This window comes from Coregonus lavaretus (assembly GCF_964263955.1).
Source record: "Coregonus lavaretus genome assembly, contig: HAP1_SCAFFOLD_1215, whole genome shotgun sequence".
NCBI classification, from domain to species: Eukaryota; Metazoa; Chordata; class Actinopteri; order Salmoniformes; family Salmonidae; genus Coregonus; species Coregonus lavaretus.
In genome coordinates this window covers 42,646-60,000 of record NW_028158833.1, presented here as the reverse complement: position 1 = coordinate 60,000, position 17,355 = coordinate 42,646, and the positions used below count along the sequence as shown (strand labels likewise).

The 17,355-nt window shown below is 46.3% G+C and overlaps 1 protein-coding gene and 1 long non-coding RNA gene across 3 annotated transcripts in view; both read right to left on the bottom strand.

Moving 5' to 3' along the window:
• LOC311123541 (exocyst complex component 6-like) overlaps positions 1-17,355 on the bottom strand; it is a gene marked incomplete at both ends in the record, with an annotated part of 115,856 nt that overhangs the window by 86,042 nt on the left and 12,459 nt on the right. The window contains 3 exons of the mRNA XM_084197788.1: positions 9,678-9,746; positions 10,822-10,965; positions 11,321-11,525. Of these exons, the coding sequence (XP_084053914.1) occupies positions 9,678-9,746; positions 10,822-10,965; positions 11,321-11,525 (418 nt within the window). The remainder of the gene's footprint in view (positions 1-9,677; positions 9,747-10,821; positions 10,966-11,320; positions 11,526-17,355) is intronic.
• Positions 11,599-13,459, bottom strand: LOC311123543. 2 transcript variants are annotated; one of them, XR_014612610.1, is made up of 3 exons: positions 13,436-13,459; positions 11,927-13,134; positions 11,599-11,725 (listed from the first exon to the last, which is right to left on the bottom strand). It is a non-coding gene; the product is annotated as an uncharacterized lncRNA (long non-coding RNA). The 2 variants fall into 2 exon arrangements; XR_014612611.1 differs by lacking the exon at positions 13,436-13,459 and having other exon boundaries at positions 11,927-12,518; positions 12,585-13,188.

The following is a 17,355-nucleotide window of genomic DNA, read 5'->3' as shown; positions in this document are numbered from 1 at the left end:
AACGCTGCAGAAATGTGCTTGAAAGCAGTATCCAGATCCATCGGATGTAGTGATCACAATATAGTAGCCATATCTAGGAAAACCAAAGTTCCAAAGGCTGGGCCTAATATAGTGTATAAGAGGTCATACAATACGTTTTGTAGTGATTCCTATGTTGTTAATGTAAAGAATATTTGTTGGTCCGTAGTGTGTAATGAGGAGCAAACAGACGTTGCACTTGACACATCTAAGAAATTGCTTATCCCAGTTACTAATAAGCATGCACCCATTAATAAAATGACTGTAAAAACTGTTCAACTCCCGTGGATTGATGAGGAATTTAACAATTGTATGGTTGAGAGGGTTGAGACAAAAGGAATGGCAAATAAGTCTGAGAGTTGTAATTTTGAATTCCGTAAAGTGAGTGTGGAAGAGGTGAAAAAATTATTGTTGTCTATCAACAATGACAGGCAACCGGGGTCTGACAATCTGGATGGAAAATAACTGAGGATAATAGTGGACGATATCGCCACTCCTATTTGCCATATTTTCAATTTAAGCCTACATCCCAGGCCTGGAGGGAAGCAAAAGTCATTCCGCTACCTAAGAATAGTAAAGCCCCCTTTACTGGCTCAAATAGCCGACCAATCAGCCTGTTACCAACCCTTAGTCAAGTTTTGTAAAAAAAATTGTTTGACCAGATACAATGCTATTTTACAGTAAACAAATTGACAGACTTCCAGCATGCTTATAGGGAATGACATTAAACAAGCACAGCACTTACACAAATGACTGATGATTGGCTGAGAGAAATTGATGATAAAAAGATTGTGGGGGCTGTTTTGTTAAGACTTCAGTGCAGCTTCTGACATTATCGATCATAGTCTGCTGCTGGAAAAACGTATGTGTTATGGCTTTACACCCCCTGCTATATTGTGGATAAAGAGTTACCTGTCTAACAGAACACAGAGGTTGTTCTGTAATGGAAGCCTCTGCAACATAATCCATGGTAGATTCAGGAATTCCCCAGGGCAGCTGTCTAGGCCCCTTACTTTTTTCCATCTTTACTAACGACATGCCACTGGCTTTGAGTAAAGCCAGAGTGTCTATGTATGCGGATGATTCAACACTATACACATCAGCTGCTACAGCGACTGAAATGACAGCAACACTTAACAAAGAGCTGCAGTTAGTTTCAGAATGGGTGGCAAGGAATAAGTTAGTCCTAAATATTTCAAATACTAAAAGCATTGTATTTGGGACAAATCATTCACTAAACCCTAAACCTCAACTAAATCTTGTAATGAATAATGTGGAAATTGAGCAAGTTAAGGTGACTAAACTGCTTGGAGTAACCCTGGATTGTAAACTGTCATGGTCAAAACATATTGATACAACAGTAGCTAAGATGGGGAGAAGTCTGTCCATAATAAAGCTCTGCTCTACCTTCTTAACAGCACTATCAACAAGGCAGGTCCTACAGGCCCTAGTTTTGTCGCACCTGGACTACTGTTCAGTCGTGTGGTCAGGTGCCACAAAGAGGGACTTAGGAAAATTGCAATTGGCTCAGAACAGGGCAGCACGGCTGGCCCTTGGATGTACACAGAGAGCAAACATTAATAATATGCATGCCAATCTCTCCTGGCTCAAAGTGGAGGAGAGATTGAGTTCATCACTACTTGTATTTGTGAGAGGTATTGACATGTTGAATGCACTGAGCTGTCTGTTTAAACGACTATCACACAGCTCGGAAACCCATGCATACCCCACAAGACATGCCACCAGAGGTCTCTTCACCAGTCCCCAAGTCCAGAATAGACTATGGGAGGCGCACAGTACTACATAGAGCCATGACTACAGGGAACTCTATTCCACAGCAGGTAACTGATGCAAGCAGTAGAATCAGATTTAAAGGACAGATAAAAATACACCTTATGGAACAGTGGGGACTGTGAAGCAACACAAACATAGGCACATGCATACACACACATGATAACAGGGCACACACTTAGTGTGTTGTGAAATCTGTTATGAATGTATTGTAATGTTTTTAAAATAGAATAACTGCCTTAATTTTGACAGACCCCAGGAAGAGTAGCTGCTGCCTTGGCAGGAACTAATGGGGATCCATAATAATCCCCAGGAAGAGTAGCTTCTGCCTTGGCAGGAACTAATGGGGATCCATAATAAATACCTCTGTGTACATTGTTAGGTTTCACATTTAGTGTTTGCAAGGTGTTTTCCCCATTTGAAAGTTGTTAAAACTTCCATTGAACGAGAGGAGAACATGGAGGACAACGTTTCACCCTTTGACCTCAGAAATGCTCTCTCCCTCCATGTGCGTCTCTCTCTCTCTCTCTCTCTCTCTCTCTCTGTGTGAGCGTGTCTCTCTCTCTCTCTCTTTGTGCGTGTCTCTCTCTCTCTCTCTCTCTCTCTCTCTCTTTGTGCGTGTCTCTCTCTCTCTCTCTCTGTGTGCCTCCCTCCCTCCCTCCCCCTCTCCCTCCCTCCCCCTCTCCCTCCCTCCCTCCCTCCCCCTCTCCCTCCCTCCCTCCCCCTCTCCCTCTCCCTCCCTCCCTCCCTCCCCCTCTCCCTCCCTCCCTCCCTCCCTCCCTCCTTGTCTGTCTCTGTCTCTCCCTGTGTGTGTCTCCGGCCCCTCAGTCAGAAGTCCCTGTGCTCTCATTAGGGCTGATTTCCAGAGGAAAGCGCCTCCCAGTGAATGAGCAGCAGTTAGTTTGCAGAGCTCAGGGAAGCTGCTGCAGGAGGTTACTGCTCGGTCAATCCCATTCACCATATAGTGCACTACTTTTCACACGGGCCCATACTGGGATTACTATAGGGAATAGGGTGCCATTTGGGACGAACTCAGTGTTTAAGGCCACACCATTAGTTCACACAGAGAGATGAGATATGTTAGGCCTAAAGCTAAAGCCTAAGAGCTCCGCTCCCACCCCAACAATGGTTTTCATTTGGATTAAAGCAGGAATAACAGTGCAGGCGTGCCAATCAAAACCCAGCAGGTCCCATGGTTACTCAGGCTAACACAGCCGTCGTTGGGAGTTCAATAGCCTGTTGCTGCTGTGGTTGAACCACTTGAAGGAAACACTGTTGAAAACCCTAGAGAGGTCCACTGGAATCTCTACTATGGAATCAAACATAGTGTCTGTGCCCTAAATGGTACACATGTAGTGCACTACTTTAGACCGGGACACTACATAGGGAATAGGATGCCATTTATGACATTGCCAATGACTAACACCTGTACTAACACCGGTACTAACACCGGTACTAACACCGGTACTAACACCTGTACTAACACCTGTACTAACACCTGTACTAACACCGGTACTAACACCTGTACTAACACCTCTACTAACACCTGTACTAACACCTGTACTAACACCTGTACTAACACCTGTACTAACACCTCTACTAACACCTCTACTAACACCTCTACTAACACCTCTACTAACACCTCTACTAACACCTGTACTAACACCTGTACTAACCCCTGTACTAACCCCTGTACTAACCCCTGTACTAACACCGGTACTAACACCTGTACTAACACCTGTACTAACACCTGTACTAACACCTGTACTAACACCTGTACTAACCCTGTACTAACAGCGGTACTAACACCGGTACTAACACCTGTACTAACACCGGTACTAACCCTGTACTAACCCTGTACTAACACCTGTACTAACAGCGGTACTAACACCGGTACTAACACCTGTACTAACACCGGTACTAACCCTGTACTAACCCTGTACTAACACCTGTACTAACAGCGGTACTAACACCTGTACTAACACCTGTACTAACACCTGTACTAACCCCTGTACTAACACCTGTACTAACACCGGTACTAACACCTGTACTAACACCTGTACTAACACCGGTACTAACACCGGTACTAACACCTATACTAACAGCTGTCCTAACACTGTACTAACACCTGTACTAACACCTGTACTAACACCTGTCCTAACACCGGTACTAACACCTGTCCTAACACCGGTACTAACACCTGTACTAACACATGTACTAACACCTGTACTAACACCGGTACTAACACCTGTACTAACACCTGTACTAACACCTGTACTAACCCCTGTACTAACACCTGTACTAACACCTGTACTAACAGCGGTACTAACACCTGTACTAACACCTGTACTAACACCTGTACTAACCCCTGTACTAACACCGGTACTAACACCTGTACTAACACCTGTACTAACACCTGTACTAACACCGGTACTAACACCGGTACTAACACCTGTACTAACCCCTGTACTAACACCTGTACTAACACCTGTACTAACACCGGTACTAACACCGGTACTAACACCGGTACTAACAGCGGTACTAACACCTGTACTAACCCCTGTACTAACACCTGTACTAACACCTGTACTAACCCTGTACTAACACCGGTACTAACACCGGTACTAACACCTGTACTAACACCTGTACTAACACCTGTACTAACACCTGTACTAACACCTGTACTAACACCTGTACTAACACCTGTACTAACACCTGTACTAACACCGGTACTACCACCGGTACTAACACCGGTACTAACACCTGTACTAACACCTGTACTAACACCTGTACTAACACCTCAACTAACACCGGTACTAACCCTGTACTAACCCCTGTACTAACCCCTGTACTAACACCTGTACTAACACCTGTACTAACACCGGTACTAACACCGGTACTAACACCTGTACTAACACCTGTACTAACCCCTGTACTAACCCCTGTACTAACCCCTGTACTAACACCTGTACTAACACCTATACTAACACCTGTACTAACACCTGTACTAACACCTGTACTAACAGCTGTACTAACACCTATACTAACACCTGTACTAACACCTGTACTAACACCGGTACTAACACCTGTACTAACACCTGTACTAACACCGGTACTAACACCTCAACTAACACCGGTACTAACCCTGTACTAACCCCTGTACTAACACCTGTACTAACCCCTGTACTAACACCTGTACTAACACCTGTACTAACACCTGTACTAACACCGGTACTAACACCTGTACTAACCCCTGTACTAACACCTGTACTAACACCTATACTAACACCTGTACTAACCCCTGTACTAACCCCTGTACTAACACCGGTACTAACAACTGTACTAACACCTGTACTAACAGCTGTACTAACACCTGTACTAACAGCTGTACTAACACCTATACTAACACCTGTACTAACAGTGACAGTGACGGGTGGCTACTTTGAAGAATCACAAATCTAAAATATATTTTGATTTGTTTAACACTTTTTTGGTTACTACATGTTTCCATATATGTTATTTCATAGTTTTGATGTCTTCACTATTATTCTACAATGTAGAAAATAGTAAAAATAAAGAAAAACCCTTGAATGAGTAGGTGTGTCTAAACTTTTGACTGGTACTGTATATATACACCAACCAGCAAGACGCGGCAAGACGCGGCAAGACGCGGCAAGACGCGGCAAGACGCGGCAAGACGCGGCAAGACGCAGCAAGACGCAGCAAGACACAGCAAGACGCAGGGTCAGATGATGAAAACATCAGGAGCTATGACATCATTATAAGCACCAAGTGGCCTTGATAAATAGTGAAAATCTGCACCAAAGCAATAATGGCATTATAATGAGCACACTGTAAGTGTTGATCTGACAGTCAAACATAGTCCATTATTGGCATACTGTAAGTGTTGATATGACAGTCAAACATAGTCCATTATTGGCATACTGTAAGTGTTGATATGACAGTCAAACATAGTCCATTATTGGCATACTGTAAGTGTCGATATGACAGTCAAACATAGTCCATTATTGGCATACTGTAAGTGTCGATATGACAGTCAAACATAGTCCATTATTGGCATACTGTAAGTGTTGATACGACAGTCAAACATAGTCCATTATTGGCATACTGTAAGTGTTGATCTGACAGTCAAACATAGTCCATTATTGGCATACTGTAAGTGTTGATATGACAGTCAAACATAGTCCATTATTGGCATACTGTAAGTGTTGATACGACAGTCAAACATAGTCCATTATTGGCATACTGTAAGTGTTGATACGACAGTCAAACATAGTCCATTATTGGCATACTGTAAGTGTTGATCTGACAGTCAAACATAGTCCATTATTGGCATACTGTAAGTGTTGATATGACAGTCAAACATAGTCCATTATTGGCATACTGTAAGTGTTGATACGACAGTCAAACATAGTCCATTATTGGCATACTGTAAGTGTTGATACGACAGTCAAACATAGTCCATTATTGGCATACTGTAAGTGTCGATATGACAGTCAAACATAGTCCATTATTGGCATACTGTAAGTGTTGATATGACAGTCAAACATAGTCCATTATTGGCATACTGTAAGTGTTGATATGACAGTCAAACATAGTCCATTATTGGCATACTGTAAGTGTCGATATGACAGTCAAACATAGTCCATTATTGGCATACTGTAAGTGTTGATATGACAGTCAAACATAGTCCATTATTGGCATACTGTAAGTGTTGATATGACAGTCAAACATAGTCCATTATTGGCATACTGTAAGTGTCGATATGACAGTCAAACATAGTCCATTATTGGCATACTGTAAGTGTTGATATGACAGTCAAACATAGTCCATTATTGGCATACTGTAAGTGTTGATATGACAGTCAAACATAGTCCATTATTGGCATACTGTAAGTGTTGATACGACAGTCAAACATAGTCCATTATTGGCATACTGTAAGTGTTGATCTGACAGTCAAACATAGTCCATTATTGGCATACTGTAAGTGTTGATATGACAGTCAAACATAGTCCATTATTGGCATACTGTAAGTGTCGATATGACAGTCAAACATAGTCCATTATTGGCATACTGTAAGTGTTGATATGACAGTCAAACATAGTCCATTATTGGCATACTGTAAGTGTTGATATGACAGTCAAACATAGTCCATTATTGGCATACTGTAAGTGTCGATATGACAGTCAAACATAGTCCATTATTGGCATACTGTAAGTGTTGATCTGACAGTCAAACATAGTCCATTATTGGCATACTGTAAGTGTCGATATGACAGTCAAACATAGTCCATTATTGGCATACTGTAAGTGTTGATCTGACAGTCAAACATAGTCCATTATTGGCATACTGTAAGTGTTGATATGACAGTCAAACATAGTCCATTATTGGCATACTGTAAGTGTCGATATGACAGTCAAACATAGTCCATTATTGGCATACTGTAAGTGTTGATATGACAGTCAAACATAGTCCATTATTGGCATACTGTAAGTGTTGATCTGACAGTCAAACATAGTCCATTATTGGCATACTGTAAGTGTTGATATGACAGTCAAACATAGTCCATTATTGGCATACTGTAAGTGTTGATATGACAGTCAAACATAGTCCATTATTGGCATACTGTAAGTGTTGATCTGACAGTCAAACATAGTCCATTATTGGCATACTGTAAGTGTTGATATGACAGTCAAACATAGTCCATTATTGGCATACTGTAAGTGTTGATATGACAGTCAAACATAGTCCATTATTGGCATACTGTAAGTGTTGATATGACAGTCAAACATAGTCCATTATTGGCATACTGTAAGTGTTGATATGACAGTCAAACATAGTCCATTATTGGCATACTGTAAGTGTTGATCTGACAGTCAAACATAGTCCATTATTGGCATACTGTAAGTGTCGATATGACAGTCAAACATAGTCCATTATTGGCATACTGTAAGTGTTGATATGACAGTCAAACATAGTCCATTATTGGCATACTGTAAGTGTTGATCTGACAGTCAAACATAGTCCATTATTGGCATACTGTAAGTGTTGATCTGACAGTCAAACATAGTCCATTATTGGCATACTGTAAGTGTTGATATGACAGTCAAACATAGTCCATTATTGGCATACTGTAAGTGTTGATATGACAGTCAAACATAGTCCATTATTGGCATACTGTAAGTGTTGATATGACAGTCAAACATAGTCCATTATTGGCATACTGTAAGTGTTGATCTGACAGTCAAACATAGTCCATTATTGGCATACTGTAAGTGTTGATCTGACAGTCAAACATAGTCCATTATTGGCATACTGTAAGTGTTGATATGACAGTCAAACATAGTCCATTATTGGCATACTGTAAGTGTTGATATGACAGTCAAACATAGTCCATTATTGGCATACTGTAAGTGTTGATATGACAGTCAAACATAGTCCATTATTGGCATACTGTAAGTGTCGATATGACAGTCAAACATAGTCCATTATTGGCATACTGTTCAGGTTCAGGCTGAGGCTCAGAAACAGAAGATTAGTCATCAGAGAGGATTCATTTCTTCCCCACTATCGGAGTGGTTTTCATTGAGATTTTGTAGCAACGCTAACGCAGCCTGTGGAGTAGTTCTGTCTGTAATAAAGCCCTTTTGTGGGGAAATATCATTCTGATTGGCTGGGCCTGGCTCCCCAGTGGGTGGGCCCCTGCCCAGTCCTGTGAAATCCATAGATTAGGGCCTAATGACTTTATTTCAATTGACTGAGTTGTTTATATGAACTGTAACTCAGAGAAATCTTAGAAATTGTTGCGTTTATTTTTTGTTCAGTATAGTTTCTGTATAGTTTAGGTTCAGTTTTCGAGGTCATTATCAACTGGGCACGGCACCTTCCACTGTAGGGAGAAGGAGCGGAGCAGGCCCTACTGTCAGGAGAAGGAGCGGAGCAGGCCCTACTGTCAGGAGAAGGAGCGGAGCAGGCCCTACTGTCAGGAGAAGGAGCGGAGCAGGCCCTACTGTCAGGAGAAGGAGCGGAGCAGGCCCTACTGTCAGGAGGAGGAGCGGAGCAGGCCCTACTGTCAGGAGAAGGAGGGGAGCAGGCCCTACTGTCAGGAGAAGGAGCGGAGCAGGCCCTACTGTCAGGAGAAGGAGGGGAGCAGGCCCTAATGTCAGGAGGAGGAGCGGAGCAGGCCCTACTGTCAGGAGAAGGAGCGGAGCAGGCCCTACTGTCAGGAGAAGGAGCGGAGCAGGCCCTACTGTCAGGAGAAGGAGCGGAGCAGGCCCTACTGTCAGGAGAAGGAGCGGAGCAGGCCCTACTGTCAGGAGAAGGAGCGGAGCAGGCCCTACTGTCAGGAGAAGGAGCGGAGCAGGCCCTACTGTCAGGAGAAGGAGCGGAGCAGGCCCTACTGTCAGGAGAAGGAGCGGAGCAGGCCCTACTGTCAGGAGAAGGAGCAGGCCCTACTGTCAGGAGAAGGAGCGGAGCAGGCCCTACTGTCAGGAGAAGGAGCGGAGCAGGCCCTACTGTCAGGAGAAGGAGCGGATCAGGCCCTACTGTCAGGAGAAGGAGCGGAGCAGGCCCTACTGTCAGGAGAAGGAGCGGAGCAGGCCCTACTGTCAGGAGAAGGAGGGGCAACGGGGGAAACCATTCATAAAATGACGTGCCCTCCTAAAACTGCTTCCAACTCCAGTTCTGTTTGCGACATTAAGATTCTAACAGCAGTGTGTTATATAGACCTGTTATGGGTCCTGGTCAAAGGTCGTGCACTATATAGGGAATAGGGTGCCATTTGGATGGAACAATAAGAAACAATAAATAAATAAATAAATAAATAAATAAATAAATAGTGTACATACCAGAACGGTGTAGATGTGGAGACATCTGTAAACAGGAGAAAAGTCCACCAGGTCCTGGGCTGTTAACACCTGGGAGGTTAAACCACGTTACGTTAGTGAACCACAATCAGGAATCAGGAGGTTAAACCACGTTACGTTAGTGAACCACAGTCAGGAATCAGGAGGTTAAACCACGTTACGTTAGTGAACCACAATCAGGAATCAGGAGGTTAAACCACGTTACGTTAGTGAACCACAGTCAGGAATCAGGAGGTTAAACCACGTTACGTTAGTGAACCACAGTCAGGAATCAGGAGGTTAAACCACGTTACGTTAGTGAACCACAGTCAGGAATCAGGAGGTTAAACCACGTTACGTTAGTGAACCACAGTCAGGAATCAGGAGGTTAAACCACGTTACGTTAGTGAACCAGTCAGGAATCAGGAGGTTAAACCACGTTACGTTAGTGAATCACAGTCAGGAATCAGGAGGTTAAACCATGTTACGTTAGTGAACCACAGTCAGGAATCAGGAGGTTAACCAATGTTACGTTAGTGAACCAGTCAGGAATCAGGAGGTTAAACCATGTTACGTTAGTGAACCACAGTCAGGAATCAGGAGGTTAAACCATGTTACGTTAGTGAACCAGTCAGGAATCAGGAGGTTAAACCATGTTACGTTAGTGAACCACAGTCAGGAATCAGGAGGTTAAACCATGTTACGTTAGTGAACCAGTCAGGAATCAGGAGGTTAAACCACGTTACGTTAGTGAACCAGTCAGGAATCAGGAGGTTAAACCATGTTACGTTAGTGAACCAGTCAGGAATCAGGAGGTTAAACCACGTTACGTTAGTGAATCACAGTCAGGAATCAGGAGGTTAAACCATGTTACGTTAGTGAACCAGTCAGGAATCAGGAGGTTAAACCACGTTACGTTAGTGAACCACAGTCAGGAATCAGGAGGTTAAACCACGTTACGTTAGTGAACCACAATCAGGACTCTGTGTCATTCACTCATTTCAAGAGTTTCATGATCACTTTGGCTCTTCTTCCAAATCATTTACAGGGTGCGTTCACATTAAGTGTGGATAATGTCAATGTACGTGTTGTTTTAATAAATGACCAAAGAGTAGGAAAAGTTCCTTTGTGAAGAGTCCTCTCTCACCTCCTCCTCTGATTGGTCGTCCTCCGAGGCGAGGCCGTTGTTCTGCGTTGGCGTCTGGCCGTTCAGGGAGGAGCCTGGCTTGGTGAAGCCCATCCCACTGTCCTGCTTCTGAACCACACTGTTAAAGGTCCTGTGCTGCTGTACCTGGGCGGTACCACAACACAGTCACACCTCTCTCCTGCTCACAGGACGCTTCCAAAGCTTCCTAGCACAAGATCAGACATCTTTGGTCCATTTTCTCCAATAGATTTATGATGATCTTAGTGCTACAAAGCTCCAGGGGAAGCTCCCCCCCACCCACCCCCCCAGAATAAAAAAAATAAAAGAGCACAGTAAGCAGTTCATATCAACACATCACACTAAGAGCACCCCTCCCTCCCTCCCTCCCTCCCTCCCTCCCTCCCTCCCTCCGTCTCATACCCGTCTCATACCTGTCTTATACCCGTCTCATACCCGTCTCATTGCTGCCTGTTTCTATACAATAACAACAGTCTCATACCTGTTTCATGGCGGTCTCTCCGATCCTGTCCGAGTGCTTCCTGATGCTCTCCAGGAAGTCCTTGAGGTCGGACATGGAGATGTCCTTAATGTCCTCTCTGAGCTTGGGCAGGTTCTCGGCCATGATCTGACAGAAGCGGTACCGGCCGACCCGGGGGATGGAGACCTTCTCCAGCTGCTCCATGGTCTTCAACGCAGCATAGTACCTGGAAGACAGACACCTCTCTAGTCTGGAGTACCTGGAAGACAGACACCTCTCTAGTCTGGAGTACCTGGAAGACAGACACCTCTCTAGTCTGGAGTACCTGGAAGACAGACACCTCTCTAGTCTGGAGTACCTGGAAGACAGACACCTCTCTCTAGTCTGGAGTACCTGGAAGACAGACACCTCTCTAGTCTGGAGTACCTGGAAGACACGACACCTCTCTCTAGTCTGGAGTACCTGGAAGACAGACACCTCTCTAGTCTGGAGTACCTGGAAGACAGACACCTCTCTAGTCTGGAGTACCTGGAAGACAGACACCTCTCTAGTCTGGAGTACCTGGAAGACAGACACCTCTCTAGTCTGGAGTACCTGGAAGACAGACACCTCTCTAGTCTGGAGTACCTGGAAGACAGACACCTCTCTCTAGTCTGGAGTACCTGGAAGACAGACACCTCTCTAGTCTGGAGTACCTGGAAGACAGACACCTCTCTCTAGTCTGGAGTACCTGGAAGACAGACACCTCTCTAGTCTGGAGTACCTGGAAGACAGACACCTCTCTAGTCTGGAGTACCTGGAAGACAGACACCTCTCTCTAGTCTGGAGTACCTGGAAGACAGACACCTCTCTAGTCTGGAGTACCTGGAAGACAGACACCTCTCTCTAGTCTGGAGTACCTGGAAGACAGACACCTCTCTCTAGTCTGGAGTACCTGGAAGACAGACACCTCTCTAGTCTGGAGTACCTGGAAGACAGACACCTCTCTCTAGTCTGGAGTACCTGGAAGACAGACACCTCTCTAGTCTGGAGTACCTGGAAGACAGACACCTCTCTCTAGTCTGGAGTACCTGGAAGACAGACACCTCTCTAGTCTGGAGTACCTGGAAGACAGACACCTCTCTAGTCTGGAGTACCTGGAAGACAGACACCTCTCTCTAGTCTGGAGTACCTGGAAGACAGACACCTCTCTAGTCTGGAGTACCTGGAAGACAGACACCTCTCTAGTCTGGAGTACCTGGAAGACAGACACCTCTCTAGTCTGGAGTACCTGGAAGACAGACACCTCTCTCTAGTCTGGAGTACCTGGAAGACAGACACCTCTCTCTAGTCTGGAGTACCTGGAAGACAGACACCTCTCTCTAGTCTGGAGTACCTGGAAGACAGACACCTCTCTAGTCTGGAGTACCTGGAAGACAGACACCTCTCTAGTCTGGAGTACCTGGAAGACAGACACCTCTCTCTAGTCTGGAGTACCTGGAAGACAGACACCTCTCTCTAGTCTGGAGTACCTGGAAGACAGACACCTCTCTCTAGTCTGGAGTACCTGGAAGACAGACACCTCTCTCTAGTCTGGAGTACCTGGAAGACAGACACCTCTCTAGTCTGGAGTACCTGGAAGACAGACACCTCTCTCTAGTCTGGAGTACCTGGAAGACAGACACCTCTCTAGTCTGGAGTACCTGGAAGACAGACACCTCTCTCTAGTCTGGAGTACCTGGAAGACAGACACCTCTCTAGTCTGGAGTACCTGGAAGACAGACACCTCTCTCTAGTCTGGAGTACCTGGAAGACAGACACCTCTCTCTAGTCTGGAGTACCTGGAAGACAGACACCTCTCTAGTCTGGAGTACCTGGAAGACAGACACCTCTCTAGTCTGGAGTACCTGGAAGACAGACACCTCTCTAGTCTGGAGTACCTGGAAGACAGACACCTCTCTAGTCTGGAGTACCTGGAAGACAGACACCTCTCTAGTCTGGAGTACCTGGAAGACAGACACCTCTCTAGTCTGGAGTACCTGGAAGACAGACACCTCTCTCTAGTCTGGAGTACCTGGAAGACAGACACCTCTCTAGTCTGGAGTACCTGGAAGACAGACACCTCTCTCTAGTCTGGAGTACCTGGAAGACAGACACCTCTCTCTAGTCTGGAGTACCTGGAAGACAGACACCTCTCTAGTCTGGAGTACCTGGAAGACAGACACCTCTCTAGTCTGGAGTACCTGGAAGACAGACACCTCTCTAGTCTGGAGTACCTGGAAGACAGACATCTCTCTAGTCTGGAGTACCTGGAAGACAGACACCTCTCTAGTCTGGAGTACCTGGAAGACAGACACCTCTCTAGTCTGGAGTACCTGGAAGACAGACACCTCTCTAGTCTGGAGTACCTGGAAGACAGACACCTCTCTAGTCTGGAGTACCTGGAAGACAGACACCTCTCTAGTCTGGAGTACCTGGAAGACAGACACCTCTCTAGTCTGGAGTACCTGGAAGACAGACACCTCTCTAGTCTGGAGTACCTGGAAGACAGACACCTCTCTAGTCTGGAGTACCTGGAAGACAGACACCTCTCTAGTCTGGAGTACCTGGAAGACAGACACCTCTCTAGTCTGGAGTACCTGGAAGACAGACACCTCTCTCTAGTCTGGAGTACCTGGAAGACAGACACCTCTCTAGTCTGGAGTACCTGGAAGACAGACACCTCTCTAGTCTGGAGTACCTGGAAGACAGACACCTCTCTAGTCTGGAGTACCTGGAAGACAGACACCTCTCTAGTCTGGAGTACCTGGAAGACAGACACCTCTCTAGTCTGGAGTACCTGGAAGACAGACACCTCTCTAGTCTGGAGTACCTGGAAGACAGACACCTCTCTAGTCTGGAGTACCTGGAAGACAGACACCTCTCTAGTCTGGAGTACCTGGAAGACAGACACCTCTCTAGTCTGGAGTACCTGGAAGACAGACACCTCTCTAGTCTGGAGTACCTGGAAGACAGACACCTCTCTAGTCTGGAGTACCTGGAAGACAGACACCTCTCTAGTCTGGAGTACCTGGAAGACAGACACCTCTCTAGTCTGGAGTACCTGGAAGACAGACACCTCTCTAGTCTGGAGTACCTGGAAGACAGACACCTCTCTCTAGTCTGGAGTACCTGGAAGACAGACACCTCTCTAGTCTGGAGTACCTGGAAGACAGACACCTCTCTCTAGTCTGGAGTACCTGGAAGACAGACACCTCTCTAGTCTGGAGTACCTGGAAGACAGACACCTCTCTAGTCTGGAGTACCTGGAAGACAGACACCTCTCTAGTCTGGAGTACCTGGAAGACAGACACCTCTCTAGTCTGGAGTACCTGGAAGACAGACACCTCTCTAGTCTGGAGTACCTGGAAGACAGACACCTCTCTCTAGTCTGGAGTACCTGGAAGACAGACACCTCTCTAGTCTGGAGTACCTGGAAGACAGACACCTCTCTCTAGTCTGGAGTACCTGGAAGACAGACACCTCTCTCTAGTCTGGAGTACCTGGAAGACAGACACCTCTCTAGTCTGGAGTACCTGGAAGACAGACACCTCTCTAGTCTGGAGTACCTGGAAGACAGACACCTCTCTAGTCTGGAGTACCTGGAAGACAGACACCTCTCTAGTCTGGAGTACCTGGAAGACAGACACCTCTCTAGTCTGGAGTACCTGGAAGACAGACACCTCTCTAGTCTGGAGTACCTGGAAGACAGACACCTCTCTAGTCTGGAGTACCTGGAAGACAGACACCTCTCTAGTCTGGAGTACCTGGAAGACAGACACCTCTCTAGTCTGGAGTACCTGGAAGACAGACACCTCTCTAGTCTGGAGTACCTGGAAGACAGACACCTCTCTAGTCTGGAGTACCTGGAAGACAGACACCTCTCTAGTCTGGAGTACCTGGAAGACAGACACCTCTCTAGTCTGGAGTACCTGGAAGACAGACACCTCTCTAGTCTGGAGTACCTGGAAGACAGACACCTCTCTCTAGTCTGGAGTACCTGGAAGACAGACACCTCTCTCTAGTCTGGAGTACCTGGAAGACAGACACCTCTCTAGTCTGGAGTACCTGGAAGACAGACACCTCTCTAGTCTGGAGTACCTGGAAGACAGACACCTCTCTAGTCTGGAGTACCTGGAAGACAGACACCTCTCTAGTCTGGAGTACCTGGAAGACAGACACCTCTCTAGTCTGGAGTACCTGGAAGACCGACACCTCTCTAGTCTGGAGTACCTGGAAGACAGACACCTCTCTAGTCTGGAGTACCTGGAAGACAGACACCTCTCTAGTCTGGAGTACCTGGAAGACAGACACCTCTCTCTAGTCTGGAGTACCTGGAAGACAGACACCTCTCTAGTCTGGAGTACCTGGAAGACAGACACCTCTCTCTAGTCTGGAGTACCTGGAAGACAGACACCTCTCTCTAGTCTGGAGTACCTGGAAGACAGACACCTCTCTCTAGTCTGGAGTACCTGGAAGACAGACACCTCTCTAGTCTGGAGTACCTGGAAGACAGACACCTCTCTAGTCTGGAGTACCTGGAAGACAGACACCTCTCTAGTCTGGAGTACCTGGAAGACAGACACCTCTCTAGTCTGGAGTACCTGGAAGACAGACACCTCTCTAGTCTGGAGTACCTGGAAGACAGACACCTCTCTCTAGTCTGGAGTACCTGGAAGACAGACACCTCTCTAGTCTGGAGTACCTGGAAGACAGACACCTCTCTAGTCTGGAGTACCTGGAAGACAGACACCTCTCTAGTCTGGAGTACCTGGAAGACAGACACCTCTCTAGTCTGGAGTACCTGGAAGACAGACACCTCTCTCTAGTCTGGAGTACCTGGAAGACAGACACCTCTCTAGTCTGGAGTACCTGGAAGACAGACACCTCTCTCTAGTCTGGAGTACCTGGAAGACAGACACCTCTCTCTAGTCTGGAGTACCTGGAAGACAGACACCTCTCTCTAGTCTGGAGTACCTGGAAGACAGACACCTCTCTAGTCTGGAGTACCTGGAAGACAGACACCTCTCTAGTCTGGAGTACCTGGAAGACAGACACCTCTCTAGTCTGGAGTACCTGGAAGACAGACACCTCTCTAGTCTGGAGTACCTGGAAGACAGACACCTCTCTAGTCTGGAGTACCTGGAAGACAGACACCTCTCTCTAGTCTGGAGTACCTGGAAGACAGACACCTCTCTAGTCTGGAGTACCTGGAAGACAGACACCTCTCTAGTCTGGAGTACCTGGAAGACAGACACCTCTCTCTAGTCTGGAGTACCTGGAAGACAGACACCTCTCTCTAGTCTGGAGTACCTGGAAGACAGACACCTCTCTCTAGTCTGGAGTACCTGGAAGACAGACACCTCTCTCTAGTCTGGAGTACCTGGAAGACACGACACCTCTCTCTAGTCTGGAGTACCTGGAAGACAGACACCTCTCTCTAGTCTGGAGTACCTGGAAGACAGACACCTCTCTCTAGTCTGGAGTACCTGAAAGACAGACACCTCTCTCTAGTCTGGAGTACCTGGAAGACAGACACCTCTCTCTAGTCTGGAGTACCTGGAAGACAGACACCTCTCTCTAGTCTGGAGTACCTGGAAGACAGACACCTCTCTCTAGTCTGGAGTACCTGGAAGACAGACACCTCTCTCTAGTCTGGAGTACCTGGAAGACAGACACCTCTCTCTAGTCTGGAGTACCTGGAAGACAGACACCTCTCTAGTCTGGAGTATCTGAAAGACAGACACCTCTCTCTAGTCTGGAGTACCTGAAAGACAGACACCTCTCTCTAGTCTGGAGTACCTGGAAGACAGACACCTCTCTCTAGTCTGGAGTACCTGAAAGACAGACACCTCTCTCTAGTCTGGAGTATCTGGAAGACAGACACATCTCTCTAGTCTGGAGTATCTGAAAGACAGACACCTCTCTCTAGTCTGGAGTATCTGAAAGACAGACACCTCTCTAGTCTGGAGTATCTGGAAGATAGACACATCTCTCTAGTCTGGAGTATCTGAAAGACAGACACCTCTCTCTAGTCT